The 15,494-nt window shown below is 50.5% G+C and overlaps 1 protein-coding gene across 1 annotated transcript; it reads right to left on the bottom strand.

The window, feature by feature from the left end:
- Positions 1-1,216: 1,216 nt before the first annotated feature.
- On the bottom strand, positions 1,217-13,690 carry STC2 (stanniocalcin 2). Its single transcript, XM_085073988.1, has 4 exons — positions 13,343-13,690; positions 11,089-11,231; positions 8,460-8,671; positions 1,217-4,971 (listed from the first exon to the last, which is right to left on the bottom strand). The coding sequence occupies exons 1-4, from the start codon at positions 13,512-13,514 to the stop codon at positions 4,584-4,586; spliced, it is 915 nt and encodes a 304-aa protein (XP_084930114.1). The 5' UTR covers positions 13,515-13,690; the 3' UTR covers positions 1,217-4,583.
- Positions 13,691-15,494: the final 1,804 nt, after the last annotated feature.

Here is a 15,494-nt window from a genome sequence, read left to right as displayed (position 1 = left end):
TTCAACTGGATTAGTTATTTTTAAACCCCACAGAAGGAGTGTTAAAAATGTGCTTTTTCATGCAAGCAGCCTTAAAAAAAAAAAAAAAGGAAAAAAAATCTGTGCTTTATGTTCTGAGGTGCTTTCTCATAATTTCCCCATCCCTGTGCTGCCTACACCCCGACACTGTATGAAAATGACTTTGGAGACAACACAAAGGGCTGTTTCTGCAGTTTGCTTTTTGTAAACCTTAGCATTTTGCTTTTCTCCTTTGCTGAAACTCCAGGAAGCATCTAAGACGTTGATACCTGATTTAAGAGAGAATTCCAGCTCCTGTGACATCCTTGCACGGAGCCACTTGCTGGTAGTTATTGATAATTATTAATCACTGCCAGTGGGGAGCCAAATGGATGGACTTTGATTTTAAAATCTCCAAGGGGTAACTCTTGCTGTTACACGAGCTGAGTCTCTCATTACATGCAGGACAAACCTTATCAGCTCTTGCAGCTTGCAGAAAGGGCTGCTGTTGGGTTTTTAACGGGTCTGGCTGGAATCCAGCGCTGGGCTTTGGGGGCTGCCAACACCTTGGCCACAGGCAGGTGCTGTGGTCAGCCACAACGCCCTCCCTGCCTCCTGTGGGATGCATTTATGGATGCTGGGCTGAGCCTGAAGCCAGCCTGGCTGAGCAGTGTGCCAGCTCCAGAGGGGCTTTGGGAAGGCAGGATCATCGGGGCAGGGAGGAGAAACCCCCCAGCAGCTGCACCCCCTGCTCCTTCCCTAACCTGAGCCCCATTTAAAGCAGAGTGATTCTGACATCTGTGGATGAGTGATTGTGAAGCTGCAGTGATCCCAATCCATGGCTCCTGCTAAGGGAAAATTCCTCAAGGGGCTCTGAGCTTGAGAAGGGCACAAGCTTCTGCTGCCTGTTTTTCATCCTCTAGCTGATTCCTGGTCTCCCCTCCTGCCTCAATCCTCAGATCTGCAGCCAACTGAGGTCTCCCTCTCCCGGGGAATGACACGCCAGGGATGAGGTCTGTGCCCTGCTCAGGGAAGGGTTGGCTCTGTCCCCATGCCCTGTCCCTGCCAGGACACCTCTGCACTGCCCTGCTGTGGGGGACGAGCAGCCAAATCCCCTCTGCCCCCTTGGCTGCAGCTGCTGGCTCAGCTTCAGAGGGCTTTTCCTACCCCCTTATCTCGCAGCAGCTGAAATTCCAGCTAAACAAAACCCAGCCACAGACTTATTCAAAACATTTATTAGTGTTTAAGGAAAATAATAGTGTGTGAAAGGTACAGAGCTTTGTCTAAAGCCATATGCATTTTTCTTTATTTACAAGCTTATTTGGCTGCAAATTCTACACGAGATAAAACTAGTATGTTTTTCTCCCAGAGATTTGGAATGAAGGACAGTTTGTCTTTCATTTTTTTTTTCTTTATTTATTTTATTTTTCTTCTCCTTTTAGTTCAGCACTGTAAGTCAGGACAGCATTTTCCAGGGTTTACTGCTATCTTTTTCCTGTAGGCGTTTTGCTTCTCTCGCAGTATTTCCATTCCAGAACAAGGCTCATTCCAGATGCAAAGCATAAAGGAAACATTCATACCTTGGCTTTTAAGCTAAACCTCCTTCATGAACAGCAAGTTCATAAGGAATGTTAATTAAAGCATCATACAGTATCTAAATGGACCTTTTTTTTTTTTTACTCCTTTTTTTTTTTATAAAGAATTAAGGCTATGTAAGATGTCACAATAAAATAATCTCAGGTAAAACGCACCCTATCCGTTAGGTATGAAAGAAAGGTTTAACAATAAATAAATGATTTATGCTGTCAATAACATTATGGAACTGTATAAAACTATATTTACGCAGCTTTAAACATAAAAAAAAACCATACTAGTGGCATGAATATATACAACACAGGTCATGACATACGTTTAAATTATCATAGCCAGCAGTGTTCTTTTTTTAAATGGGGACACTATAATAAATAGAAATGTTAAATATTTACAATAATAGCATATGTGGAATCAGTAGATGAACACATAAAATCTTCACACACAGAGGAAAAAAAAAAAAATGATGCCTTATACAAAAATCCCTCCCACCCACAGCTTGTCCCCCCCTCCCCAATTTTCATTGACTAAACAAGGGGAAGATAAATTTTCCCCACAGAACCAATGAATACAAATAAAACTGTATGCATGCTGAGGTGATATGTTGACTGAGACATTCAAAGATGTAGGTCTCTGTTTGGTTCCCATTGATGAATCAAGACCTCTAGTGACAGAGGGATCTTATTTTAGTTCAATGCAAGAACATTGGTAGCAAGTTGTTGTTTCTGGTTTGTGTTTGCCTTTTTTTTTTTTTTTATTATTTTTTTTCTTTTTTTGTGCTAAAATGCTTGGATTGTCTTTTTGGTTTGAGCTTGTTCTTCGTGGTGGTTCTGTGCCACCAAGGGGGGGAGAGGACACTTGCAGGGAACCCACTGAGGCACAAGCCAGAAACCTTCTTAGGTTTTTTTAGGGAACCAGCAGGTTTTTGGAGCAGAGGAGGTGGCCAAGAGAGTCAGAGCCAAACCAAGCTGCTCCGTGGGGCAGCCTGGGTGCCCCAGGGGTGGCAGAGCTGTCACCAGCAGGTGACACAGATGCCACACTCACTGCACCATCACCACGCTCTCTGCTGCTACAGCACCTGGCCTGATCCCAGCCCTTCCCACTGAAACCAACCCAAAATTCCACCCCAGAACTTTGCTAAAATCAGGGGCAGGATCAAGGCCACGTCTTCAAGCAAAGACCTGGTGATCACAGAGACACCTTTTCAACTCGACTGTCCCCTCTTGCCTCCCACAGGGTGCTATTTAAAGCAGTGCCTCCAAGTTCTGCGGGTGGATCCCTGCACTACACCCTGACTGGAGCTATTAGGAGCCGTGCTCACTTAGCAGGAACTGAAATCTTGAGTTGGAACTCGTAGCCAGATTCCAACACCCTCTCCTGTTTATGCAGCTCCTTCCCACCATGCGGCAAGACGCACGTTAGTTCACTGGGTACGTTCTGTCTCTGCTCAACTGCCTTCCTGCCCCCACAGCTTTCCTCCCCAACTTTCTAAATGAGAAGGCTCCAATCCCCGGTGTGATTCCCACTTTTTTTTTTTCCCTTCAAACCCAACTTTTTGTTTTTTTTTTTTCCTTCTCGAGAGGAAGCTGAGAGCTCACCCTTCTGTCCCTGTGGGTGCTGTAGCCTCCACTTCCAGTACAATATCTGGGAATATAGGATTGCAGAGCTGCAACCTGAGAATTACAATTGCATAGGGGGGTAGGAGAGATATGGCCAAACACCTCATTCACACTTGAAACTGCTTAAAGACAATAAGCTCTTGACACTCTTCACCTTTACTAACTCTCTCTGTGGAGATTGGTCGTCGTTACCTGCACAGTAATTAAAAAACCCAAGTCAATCCCCTCTCCTTGTCTTTGGCATTTGGATAAACCAAGCTATAGGCAGGTTAGAGTGGGGCTCCACATCCCAGCAAACCACACCACGCTACTGCTAAGGAGAGACAGGCTTCTGATGGGCCTTCAGTGCAGCCCTAATAACTAAATATTTGGGGATATATAGGGTCCTTGCTGTCTGAGCCCACACCTGCCCCTTTAGGCTTGGGCTGTAAGGGTGGAAGACCTGTATCACTGAGGGGGCAGATGGGAGAATGCACAGGGTTTTCAGAGGTCCATGAGAATTTTTTTGGGGGTCCTCCACCCTGTGCAAGTGTTAACAGTCACATTGCCTTGTCTGGAAGCTGATTTCTCGCCTTGGAAGTGACTGGGCATGGTTTTGTGATTAGCAAGTGTCAAGTTCTGCAGTGGTTAAAAACAAACAGGGGGCACTTAAAACCAGGCAGCGTCACCCAGGTGGGAACAATGGCTCAGAAGTTACTTCAGAGAAAGTGGTGGAGCTCCAGACCACACGGTTCCTGTGCCAGAGACGGGGCAGCTCCTTCATTAGAGAGCTTCACACAGAGAGCCCTGAGCTCTTGCGTTCCCAGCCACAGGCAGAAACCAAATCCCCCTGGAATTCAGCCATCTGCTGTAAGGCTGTGCCCTAAACCTTTGGAGGTGCTAAGCCACAAGCAGCCACATGTAGTCTGGCAGAGCCCGCTTGGAACCTTCTCCCCTGCCAAGGAGACCAAAGGGAAGAAAAAAACCAATCAAAAAAAAAAAAAAAAAAGAAAAACCCCACCAAAAAAACAAAACAACAAAAAAAAACAACAGAACAAAACCAAACCCCAAAACCAACCCAACAAATCCCCAAACAAGATCCTAAATTTCAGACGACGTCCGTTTCATAAAAAAAAAAAGGGGGGAAAAGAATTTAGTTGGAGACATTTTGCCACCCGAGTGCCGAGTTTGCTGGATCAATAACCCATTGCCACTGCTCTCCCTTTGCTACTATATACACTGATGCCGAGGTCCATAGATATCTTGCAATGCCCTGTGCTTGACCTCTGAATGGGAAATGCTTTGGAATGTCCATAGAGGGGGAGATGGAACTCGAAGGGAGGAGGTTTCTGGGGAGGGCTGGGTGGGGAAGGAAAAAGGGGGAGCTGGTGCCTTTTTTCACCTCCGGATGTCGGAGAAGTCGGACAGTTCGTCTGCCCGGTCCAGGATGCCGTGGGCCCCTTTGGGAGAGTGACCCCCAGCCTTGACCCGGGCGTTGGAGTGGCCCTTGGTACCTCTCTCTCCCTTGGCTGCTCGGGAGCTCTCCCTGTGCTCGGGGTCAGCGTGGGCCACCATGTCCCCACGGCCAGCAGCGGCCCTGCTGCCTTCCCCAGCCTTCTTCTCGGCTCCCAGGACGGCGTCTCCGTGCACGGCCGAGGTGCAGAAGCTCAGGATGGAGCAGAGGCTTCCCCAGTTCTGTTCACACTGGGCCTGGACGCTTCTGGTTATTGCCTTTTTCACCTCCTCGCCGCAGGTGAGCAGGATGTTCACCAGGTCAACGTAAGGCCTGCAGGGGAAGGGAACAGTGAAAGAGTCAAAAACCATCCCAGGGAATTGGTGAAGAAGCTGCCTCAGCCTCCCTGGGCACAGCAAGTGCAGTGGTGTGAGCCCCTGACTCAGCAGCAATTCTGCACCACGTTAATGATGCAGAATAGCACCTTCTGATCAGCCATTTCACTGCAGGAGGTGCTCAGTGGCATCCTGTCAAAGCCTCTCTGTGCTCATCTTGCTTGCTCTCCCCCTGGAGATACTCTGGGAGAACTGGAATGTTCACCAGAGGAACAGATGAGGTCCTGCTTGGCAAGTGGAAGGACTGCTGTCTCACACTTTCTGCCTCCATCTCTTTCCAGATCCTTCTGGATCCTTATGACTTTCCAGATCTTTATTTCTCAGGACATTTGCTCCTGTCCAGAGCCATCAGCTCCACTAAACAGACTCTGCCTCTGGGTGAACAGCAGCTACATAGCATTCAGCAACCACCACTCTGCACGAGGGAGGCATCTTCTCACCTCTTTGAAAGCAACAAATCCTCAGCTAGAGATTCCCTGGCTTCCCTCATCATCTCTGGAGCTCTGGGTGTTGATCTCCATCACAGGCAAGACCCTCTTTGGACTCAGGATCTGACTGGACAAAGCTCAGACACACAGAATCCACTTCAGTGGCATTTTTTCTTCCCACACTAAGTTTTGTTTTCTTCATTTCCTCACAGAGTGGAGCATAGCTTTTAGGATCTACCTTTTCCCAGCCAAACAAGGCCTTGAAACATCCCATGGCTCAATCCCCTCTGTGCTTCCCACCCAGCCCTGAGTGTCCCCAAGGCACCAGCAGCTCGAGCACAGGCACTTGGGCTTCTCAGCCACAGCTCACCGAGTGCAGCAATTTTAAAATAGTTGTGGTCACAAGTTTTGTGGGTCAATATTGATGTTGTCTATTGACACAACTGCTCAGCTGCTTGCAGGCCCAGAAGGACGTGCTTAAAAATCTTCCAGGGCAGGAACCATCCACAGCCCAAGTGGAAAACTGCCCAGGGTCTGTGTGGGGTTGGGTGGTGGTTGTGCACCTTCTGGGCACCCCATCCACCAGCTCTGGTGGCTGTGGACAAGCCTAAATTTCTTTTTGTTAAGTCAGAAGAAACAAGGCAAACCAACAGATTACGATCAGTGTCTGACATTGCCCAACTGCTTAAACTCATTTCGAATCGCTAATCTTGGAGAGCCACCTATTCCCCGATCTCGAAATATTTCCCATGGTTGGATTGTTCCTGCTGCTCCAACAACACACACACAAAAAAAAAAAAAAGTTACTTGGAATGCAGCAGGGACCAATCTGCCAAGGCCTGTCACCACTTCCACCATGGCAAATCAGCCTGACCCCCACAGCTGACTCAGGAGGAGGCTTTGCTGCCCGAGCGCGTTCCGAACACTCATCGGGAGAGAACAGTCACAGCAAAACAGAGCACGAGCCTGAGAGCTGCCACTTGCTCCTCTGCTCTCAGGGTTGTGTTTTAAATGTGAAATAGAAGATAAGAGAGGGCTGAGCACGTTGCATACAAAGTGATCCAGCGAAAGGATATTAAAAAAAAAACCCACCCAAGAAATGAGTTCTTGAAATTGGGCATAACCTTTGCAGAAATCTTTGTAAGAAAAAAGGTCGCTGGTATGACTAAAAAGTGGCTCAGCTGCCAAATATTTCAGGTATTCAGAGCCTGCCAGAGCCCTGTGGATTCATACTGGCCCATTTCTCCTTGCCTGTTTTACTTTCTGCATTTCAGCTGGCCTGACCAGAGTACCTGAACTGAGCACAAGGCTGCAAGTCAGCAGACGTGATTTTATTTCCAGCTCTGCCACACTTGCCTATTGATCTCGAACAAGTTCCTTAGTTCAAGAGCTTCAGAGATGGCCTCTAAATTTAGGGGAGGGGAGGAGGCTGGCTGGTTCTATTTGGGGAGTCCTGCATAGGAGAGCTGAGCTCCGACTCCAGGAGATGCTGGAGTGTAGGAAGCGCTAAATGAGATCATGCAAATTATAGGTGTTCAGCTGAATGACCCTCTCTTCTCCAGCCAACAACCCCCCAGTTCAGCTCCCCAGAAATAAGCAGCTGCCTCTGAGCATTCCTGCTTGAGCCTGTTCATAAAACAAGGATAACTCACTCCTCTCTGGACAGGCTTTTGGCTTGCATAGCTCTTTTCATCCCCAAATGATGGGGGGGTTAATTGGTGCCAAGTGCCCGATTTATAGCTGCTGACAGTGCCCAGAGAGGTGCTGCTGCTGGGCAGGATGGAGCTCTGCTCCCCCTCTCCCTCAGCCAGCAGGATGCTGCCCATGGCTTTGGGCACAGCAGCTCTGCCCCCAGCCCTGCCTTTGATGCCAGCCTCAGGAATGTCCAGGGAAAGGGACATTCCTTGCTTTCAGGCCACCATGTTCAGCTTGCACAAACCACAGCACAGGATTTATGTGAGTAAACTGGCATTGAAGCATCTTTCTGCAGCTGAAGTATTAGTGGGAGGTGGTTTTCAACACTAAAGGAATCAGAGCACAGCTCCTCTGGATAGTGAGGAAAATGCTAAAAGGCTAAAATTCCCAAAGAAGTGATTCTGTAAAAAAAAAATCTGTCCCTTGTGACTGCTGGGATTTGGAGTTTCTGTGCTAATATCAAGGCACAGAGGTGTGGTAGGAAGATGCTCTAAGGTTAAGCCTGATGCCAGACTGTGGCTCAGCCTTCTTGTTTTGGGAGTGAGACGTTCACCTGCAAGAAAAACAGGCTCTGATTTTTGCATTTGTGCACAAAGAGTCAGTACAAACAGCTTGTGCTTGGTTTGTTGCTGTCATGTAGCAGCTTTGATCAATTCCAAATAGGATTTGTGCCTGCCATTCCTTGGAGGACAGCTGTGCTCCCAGTCACAGGAATGAAGTCCTCAAAAATCTGACTTGTGCCTTCCTTTTGCACAACCCCATGTTTTATTAAAAACCATGGGAGATTAATAAAGAATATGATGAATGGGAGATTACCTGGGGGACTGCAGCTCTTTCAGGGACAATTAACTACAAGACATTTCAAAGCATGTATTTAAAGAAGAAATTATCATCTTGCTGACAACTTTGCAAGAACCTTCTTCCCCTTTCTCTAGCTGTCACCTCTAACAGGATACTGGGGTCCAAATGATGCCTTTGAGCTCAGAAAGCAAAAAAAAACCCACCATTGTGACATGGTTCTGGGAATGGCAGAACACTGATGGTGTATTTGCCAGAGCACCAAGAGGACTGGCAGCTCCAACTTCCACCTAATTCCACCTCCTTCCACAGCCACATCTCACCCTTTGCACACCAACTTCCCAGGGCCCTGCAAAAGAAAGCTTTCCCTCGGTGCTGTACATGGGAAAAGGAGAGGTGCTCAAGGCCAGAAGGAGGTGAAACAGCTCTTGGGCAGATGCACAGCCCATTGGCACTCCTGGAAGGAGCTCCCACGCTCTGACTGCACCAGCACGGAGGCACTTACTCATGCTGCAGCAGGTCTTTGAAGTGAATCATCTCCACAATGACCTGGACGTTCTCCTTGGCAGCAGAGCAGAGGTCATGCTTCAGGTAGCACTCCCGCTGTAACTGGAACACCATCTCTTTAATGGCAGGGCACTTACGGCTGATGCAGCTGAATTTATGCCTCAAGGCATGAGCCTTACACTTCAGAGCGTCTTTAATGAAGGATTTTCCCTGAGAAGGAAAGAAATGGAGTAGGTCTGTATTTTTGTCCATTAAGCACAGCAGCTGATTTATGCCCAGCCAGCTGCTTCTCTGCAGGACAATGTCAAGGGTTATTACAGTGCTAAGGATATCACTTAATGGCTTTCCCCTTCTTCTCTGTTTCTCTTGCCTTTAAAGAGCATGCCAAGTCACCCAGCTTTGGTCTCCCAGTGAACCTGAAACACCCAGGGCTTCCTCACTGCTGCTCTGAGGTTTCCTCTGCCCCAACAGCTGAATGCCCAACAAGGCAAAGAGCAAAAGTAAGCACCTTGAAGTAATTCAGTGCTGGAGTTACTGGATTGATTTGCTTCCAGGGTGGCAGAACAACAGGTTCACAGAAAGGAGAGAGCATCCTGCCATGGCTGAGCTCCTCAGGAGCACAAGCAGATACCCATTCAGTAACTGCAGGGTTTTTTTTTGAATTTTAAAATTAGTTTACAAACACAGAGACATGTATGCACAATCTGTATGCACCTGCACTCTTCCCCAGCTATCAGTATTCTCTTCCTCAGAGAGGGACTCAAATCAGCACTAACAATAATCCTACCACGTCTTCTTGTCACGAGAAATCGCAAGTGAGATTTAAGAAAATCAAATCAAGAAGCTAAAAAAGTGGAAAAAAATCTGCTTTAGCAGCATCTCTTTAACCAGTGTTTGGGATTCCTTCATTCAGTTGCTTGGTGGGCATCAAAACCATCCCTTCCTGTCCTTTTTATGGGATCCTGCAGCTGCAGCTTTGCTCAGACTCCCTTTACTCTGCTGAGCAATAGGCCCATGGAAGCTCCTGCACTGCCTCCACCTCTTCATCAGCCTCAGATTCTTTTACACAGCTGCTCCATGAAGAGCAAATCCTTGCTCCCCTTTATCCCAAGAGTGCACTGGCCCAGCTCCACTGACACTAAATAAGATTCACCCAGACCCACAAGCAGATGTCCCCAAATGGTTTCAAGCCAGAAATGTTTCTTGCTGATCAAAGAGCTGCTTCAGTCATCATCCCTATTTCCCAAACCAAAGGCATTCACTTGCCCTTCCCTTCAGGAACAAACACACACAGCACAGTAGGCAAATAGGGATGAAAAAGAGAATTCTTATATAAACCCAAACTGACATCAATTCTCAGGTTTCAGAGCAGAGAACAGAAAATGGCCAGTGTTAGTCTTGTCATTTAGTGCAGCTTGAAATAACTGTAGATGATACAGAGAGGAGCTGTGAAAAGCCATGTCATAGCAGAGGCTAAAGTCACCTTCATGTTAAATAAAGCTCCAGGGGTTTAAATCTTCTGCTCTGCACTGGAGAGAGCCTGGATGTCAAACAGGCTGTATCTGATGAGCAGTATTTGGGCATCTGGCATCAATGGCCACTCTCAGCCTTCACAGGCACCATTTCCTGACTTCCCAACTCCCCTTCCTTATTTCTTTGGTCAAGTCTGTTCACTGACAGAAACACTGTGCAAGAAGAAATGACTGTTTTCTGGCAGCCACTTGGAAATTAAGTTGAAGGCTTTCAGACACCCACAAGAGCAGCAATTCCCATTTTAATGAGCAGCCAGGCCCTTTGTACATCCTTGAGCATCTGAACCTAAAGCTCCAAAAGTGCTCCCTACTGGGTGATCCCACCACCCCTCATGGGCCAGGCTGGATCCTGAAGCCAGCTCTGCTTTGTGCCACACTTTTAGTCAAGTTATTCTGTAAATTCCCTGGTCAAGCCAAATGCTGCTGGCCCGTTGGAATGTTCCCTTCCCTCCACACTGAAATGGGAGAGGAGGTTTATAAGACATAATAACAGGATGTCTCAATGATGCATAAATGGTCTGGGGAGAAAATGAAGGAGATGAACTTAATACCACATAGCATGGAAGTAACGTATTTTGACATCAGTGCTCGAACCCAAGGTTTGTTTGAGTAGAGCAGCTTTAGGAGGTGGCCTGGGCTGGTTGTGTGCAAGTCTTGAGGGCCAGCTTTAGAAACAGCCCATTGGGAAATATTGAGATGATTCTGGATGAATTGGGAGCCCAAGCTGTGTCTCAGAGTCACCTTTGAACAAACACGGTGTAGAGGCTTAAGCCTCCCAGTGTTTCTTCAAACCGTGTTTGACTACATGAAGTGTTCTGCTGGAGTTATCCTGGGTACAGTAGGTGGAAGGGATCCAGGGAGCAGCACCACAGCCAGCCTGTCTCCTGGGACAGGTCACACACCGCTGCTTTATTGCTGTCCTGAGGTCCTGATTCTGGACCTTCCAACAGAAAAATTCCTACTGAATCAGTCAATCATGGCAATAGTAGACTCGCCCCGGGAATTTTTTGTGCAAAGACGTGTTAAGGAGCTGCAGTACATGCCAGGTGTGTGTTAGAAGCAAGCAGACAGGTAGGACATCTCCCCACGAGTTACCTGGGCATCGAATTTTCCAGCGTTGTGCAGGAATGTCATGCAGATCTCGTGTAAGCCTCGGATCTCGCAGGAATTGTTCTCAAAGCATTCAAACACTCCACATCCCACATCGCCAGCATTTACCAGGCAGTGCTGGATTTCAGCTAAAAACGAGTATTGGTTAAGAGTTAATTTGAAGAACTCTTCACAGAAACTGGTGGTGGGTAGGGGGGGAGAGAGAGTTGTTTTGCTACCAACATCAGTTTGAGAGAAAAATGCGTGACAATGGTTAATTGTACCCGCAGCGTGCCCGTTTTTTGCAGGAATTAGGCCAAAACTTGGGTGTATTACGTTATGAAAGTGATATCCAAGAAGTAAATGCCAAATCCACTATGCTTACGTCAAGCTATTTCACTTGAGAACTGTCTCATGCTCTTGAATTCCTCACGAGCAAAGGACAGGAATGATTTTTGCTCTCTGGCTTGTGCAAAGCCCCCCCCAACAAATTTAAGTGCCAAAATGAGAAGGCCAGGACCCAGTGAGCCAAAATTTTTTCATTTTTGGTACTTTGAGCAAGTTTCTGGCCATTTAGCACAAAATATTTTTACAGACCACTGGGTTTTGCCTGTCAGGATGTCTGACAAGTTAATGGCAAAACTCCCACTAATTCATAAAGTCCTTTGCACCAAGAGTTGTATAAAAAATGCAACTGTGTGCTCAGCTATGCAGAAATCAATAGAAAATACTTATATTTATATATGTAGTCCATACAATAGATGTACTGGAACTAGCAGTTACATATGTGAATATTCTGCCCTTTCAGATGTTATGTAATGCTGCAAAAAATGCTGTCTAATACTCACTTTCAAAAAAAAAAAAAAAGCCCCACCAACCCAAAAATCTAATTCTTAACACGGCAGCTTCTGGTCCTTTAAAAAAAAATGGATGTAGTAGTACTGCCAGAGGGAAGGTGGTTGCTGAAAAAGCCTGGGGATAAAGTTAAACAGGGGCAGCTTTTAGACCAGAACTGAGGATGCTAAGAATTCCTGTACTCTGTGCCCTGTGGTACCTTTAATTAAAGTTCGCCCTTGGGAGCCAGCCTAATCCCCCTCGAACCGCAGCGTGTTTCAGCCATCCCCAGCCTCCCCCTCTGCCATGCGGTCCATTTGCAAGTCTTTACAGCAACTTTCGGTCTAATTTCCACCCGCTGCAAGGCAGAGCGAGGAGCCGCGGATGTGAATGCGGAGCCTGCCGGAGTTCTCACGACCCCCCCCAGCAGCTCAAACCCCAAATCACCGCCGCCGCACTTCTTTTTTTTCCCCCCCCTTTTTTTCCCCCCTTCTACCTGCCCTGAAGCGCATCTGGGGGTGGCCCAGGGGAGCCCCGGGGTGGGATGCAGGGATTGTCTGAGGCACGGGCGGAAAGCTGCGCAAACACACCGCACCGGGAGGAGGGGAAAGGGGCACTGGAGCCCTTTGTGGAGCGAAGAGCTGGGCGCTCTCGGGGCCGGGAGCGCGGCTGTGGTGCTTGTGTTGGCATCCGGATGCAAACCCTTCGCCGGATCACATGTCCTGGCTCCAGCGTGCTGAGAACTGCACAGTGCCGTGATTCACATGTGGCAGTCCCTAATGGGCATTCGTGCATTCCTGCTCGTGTGTGTTTAAACACGTCTCGCAGCACGGAGAGTGTTAAAAAAAAAAAAAAAAAAAGGGGGGGGGGAGAAAGGGAGAAAAGGGGGTGGGGGTGAAGGAGAAGGGGGGGAAGGGAAGCGTCTGGATCCCGCGCTCTCTCTTTGCACGGCTGGGAAGCGATCCAGCGAAGTGCACGCCCCAGCTCTCTTTTCCTAGGCAGATAATACCCGGGGGAGGGAGCGCGGGGGGCGGGAGAGGAGGAGAGAAACCCCCGGCCCGTTGCATCATTGCCCGGCTCCCTTCGGAGGAGGCACAGCCCCGCTCATCCCGCCGCCCGCCCGGCTGCCCCCGGCCCTCCGCCCGCTCCCCAACGCCGCGCCGAGAAACTTTCTCCCGGCCGGGCTCGCAGCATCTCCGCGGGGCTCCGGGGCCGGGCTGTGCGCGGGCAACACGTGCTTGGCACAGCCGGGCTTTAAAGGCAATTAGGAGCGAGCTCCGGTTTCCCGCGATGATTTACGCCTGACAGTCGGACACCGAAATAAAACGCCTGTCATAACTCGACGCGGCTGCAGCAGCAGTAGCAGCGGCAGCAGCAGCGAGGGGAGGGGGACACGCAGAGGCCAGCCCGGTCCCCCCCGCCGTACCTGTGTTCTGCAGCGACAGGCGACCCTTCTGCTGCGGGGTCCTGTCCTGCGGCCCCTCCGGCGGGTGCGTGGCCTCAGTGCCCGCGGCCGCCCGGGCGCTGGCCAGCAGCACGGCCAGGGCCAGCAGCAGCGCCGGGGCCAGCAGCAGCTTTCCGCCGAGCTCCGCGCACATGGTCGCGCCTTCCCCCCGCCGCCGCCGCCGCGTCCTCCCCCGCGGGGTGCCGCACCCGGGCCCAGCGCGCTGCTCGCCGCGGCCCCGCGAACCGCATGTGCCCGGCGCGGCGGCGAGCGCGGAGTGGCGGCGGCGGCGCCGGAGGGAGCCTCAAATATCCCCGCCGAGCCCCGGTGTCACTCGCATGAGGGAGCCGAGCAGGTGTCGCTCCGCGCCGCGGCCAATGGCAGCCGCCGCCCCGCTCCGCCCGCCCGCCGGGGGCTGGCCCTGCCCCGCCGGCAGGTTGCAGCCTCCCGCCCCCCGCCCCACCCGCGCCGAGCCGTGCCGTGCCGAGCCGAGCCGAGCCGGGGGATGGGGGTGCGGGGGGCGGCGGGGCGGGGGAAAGGGACGGCAAAAAAAAAAAAAAAATGTTGTAGAGAAAAAAAAAATGTGAAAAAGCGGAATTTCGCCAAGCTTTGGAGGGAGGGAGGGAGGCGGCAGCGAGTGGACTGTCCCCCCCCACCCTCCCTTGCGGGCAACTCCAGCCGGCGCTGGCTGTGCGCGGGGAGCAGCGGGGTGCCCGTGCCCGGAGAGCCTGCCAGCGCCGGCCGTCCTGCGGCACTGCCGCCTCATGGCAAGACTTGATTTAAAAGAGAAAAAAAAAAAAAAATCCCTCTCCGAAGCAGCTATTGCAATGACTTTCTTGGAAAACCTCCACTCCCTCGGTTTTTTTTCCCCCACCTTGGGATTTTGTACGCTGCTTGCTCCGAGGGGATTTGGGCCAAACGCATCACTTAAGGGGGGAGAGTGGTACCCTGGGTGAAGAGCCGGGGGGCGATCGGGGACGGGCGCTGCTTTCCCTGGGGGAGAAACCCCCTCAGACCGCCACCACCGTGGGGAGAGCATCACCCTTGCGATCCCCCCTTCAGCTCTGCTGCCTTTTGTCCGGTAGCTGGAACCGGGGGACACACACACACCACAGGACGACGTAGGAAAATCCGTAGCAGGTGATGAGAAGTGCCGCGCTGGCTGGGGAGGGGCGAGCGTGTCTCCCCTTGCCCTGCCGTAATGCACATCAGATGTTTCATCAGACCCCGCCGGCCCCAGGAGCTCCTCTCCCCCTCTCCGCAGCAGTGCCGGGCCGCGCTGAGCCGTGCCGTGCCGTGCCGTGCCGTGCCGGGGGCGGGGGTCCCGCCGGGGGGGGCGCAGCCAGGAATGTCTCCAGCTGCTGCTGCCGCCCGCTTCCTCACAGCTGTCAAAATGCACTTGAGGAAATCCACTCACACCTCCCCGAGCAAGGGTCTCCTCGGCGGGACGTGACACCGCGCCGCAGGACCATGGCTCCACGGCTACGCAGCAGCAGGCACGTCCTGACACCCCCTCGCAGCCCCCAGACAGCCCCCGGCCCTCCCTGCCGCTCCCTCAGGCCCAGGGCTTCGTGTGCTGGGGCTGAGCCCTGCGAAGTTTTATTTTAATTTTTATCCTTCCGGAGGGTTTGACGTGGAAACGTCTTTTTAAGGTTGAAATTCTGAACGGTGGTGCCAAGCTCGTGTGGAAATTCCCTTTTATCAACATGCTGCTGCTGCCTTCGGAGCTGCAACTTGCAGCTTTGCTCTGAGGAGCTGGCTGTGCCAGTGCGGATGTCTGCAAAGCCCCTGTGCCCCTGGGATGGGCTCTGCCCTTTTTGACAGCTATTAAAGGAATAGGTTTTTCGTCTTCATTTGTACCTCACCCGGAGTGCCTGACCCTTCTTTTGTCCTTGTTCTCTTACTATTTATACTGCTGAAGAGTTTTGCTGTTTAATTGCCTTTGCTAGGTCTAACTTAGCTCGAGTGTTCAAAGGCTGGGGGCTGACTGAGCTGAACTCGGGCAGGAGAATTTAAGGGATGACAGTTTTTCTCTGTTGCAGGAGGTAACAGCCAGTGCACTGCTCCCAGCCAGTAAGTTTGTAATATATCTATAAAATATATATATTTTTTGCTGGTGTCTCACAAATGATGC

Source organism: Lichenostomus cassidix, chromosome 13 (genome assembly GCF_008360975.1).
Source record: "Lichenostomus cassidix isolate B80296 chromosome 13, HeHo_3.0, whole genome shotgun sequence".
NCBI lineage: Eukaryota > Metazoa > Chordata > Aves > Passeriformes > Meliphagidae > Lichenostomus > Lichenostomus cassidix.
This window is presented reverse-complemented; position numbering and strand designations above follow the sequence as displayed.

Coding starts and splice junctions, on each gene's coding strand:
- STC2 (XM_085073988.1), bottom strand. CDS start 13,514: ATGTGCGCGGAGCTCGGCGGAAAGCTGCTGCTGGCCCCGGCGCTGCTG. Junction 11,232..13,342: donor CCTGTCGCTGCAGAACACAG/GTACGGCGGGGG, acceptor ACTCGTTTTTAG/CTGAAATCCAGCACTGCCTG. Junction 8,672..11,088: donor CTGGAAAATTCGATGCCCAG/GTAACTCGTGGG, acceptor TTTCCTTCTCAG/GGAAAATCCTTCATTAAAGA.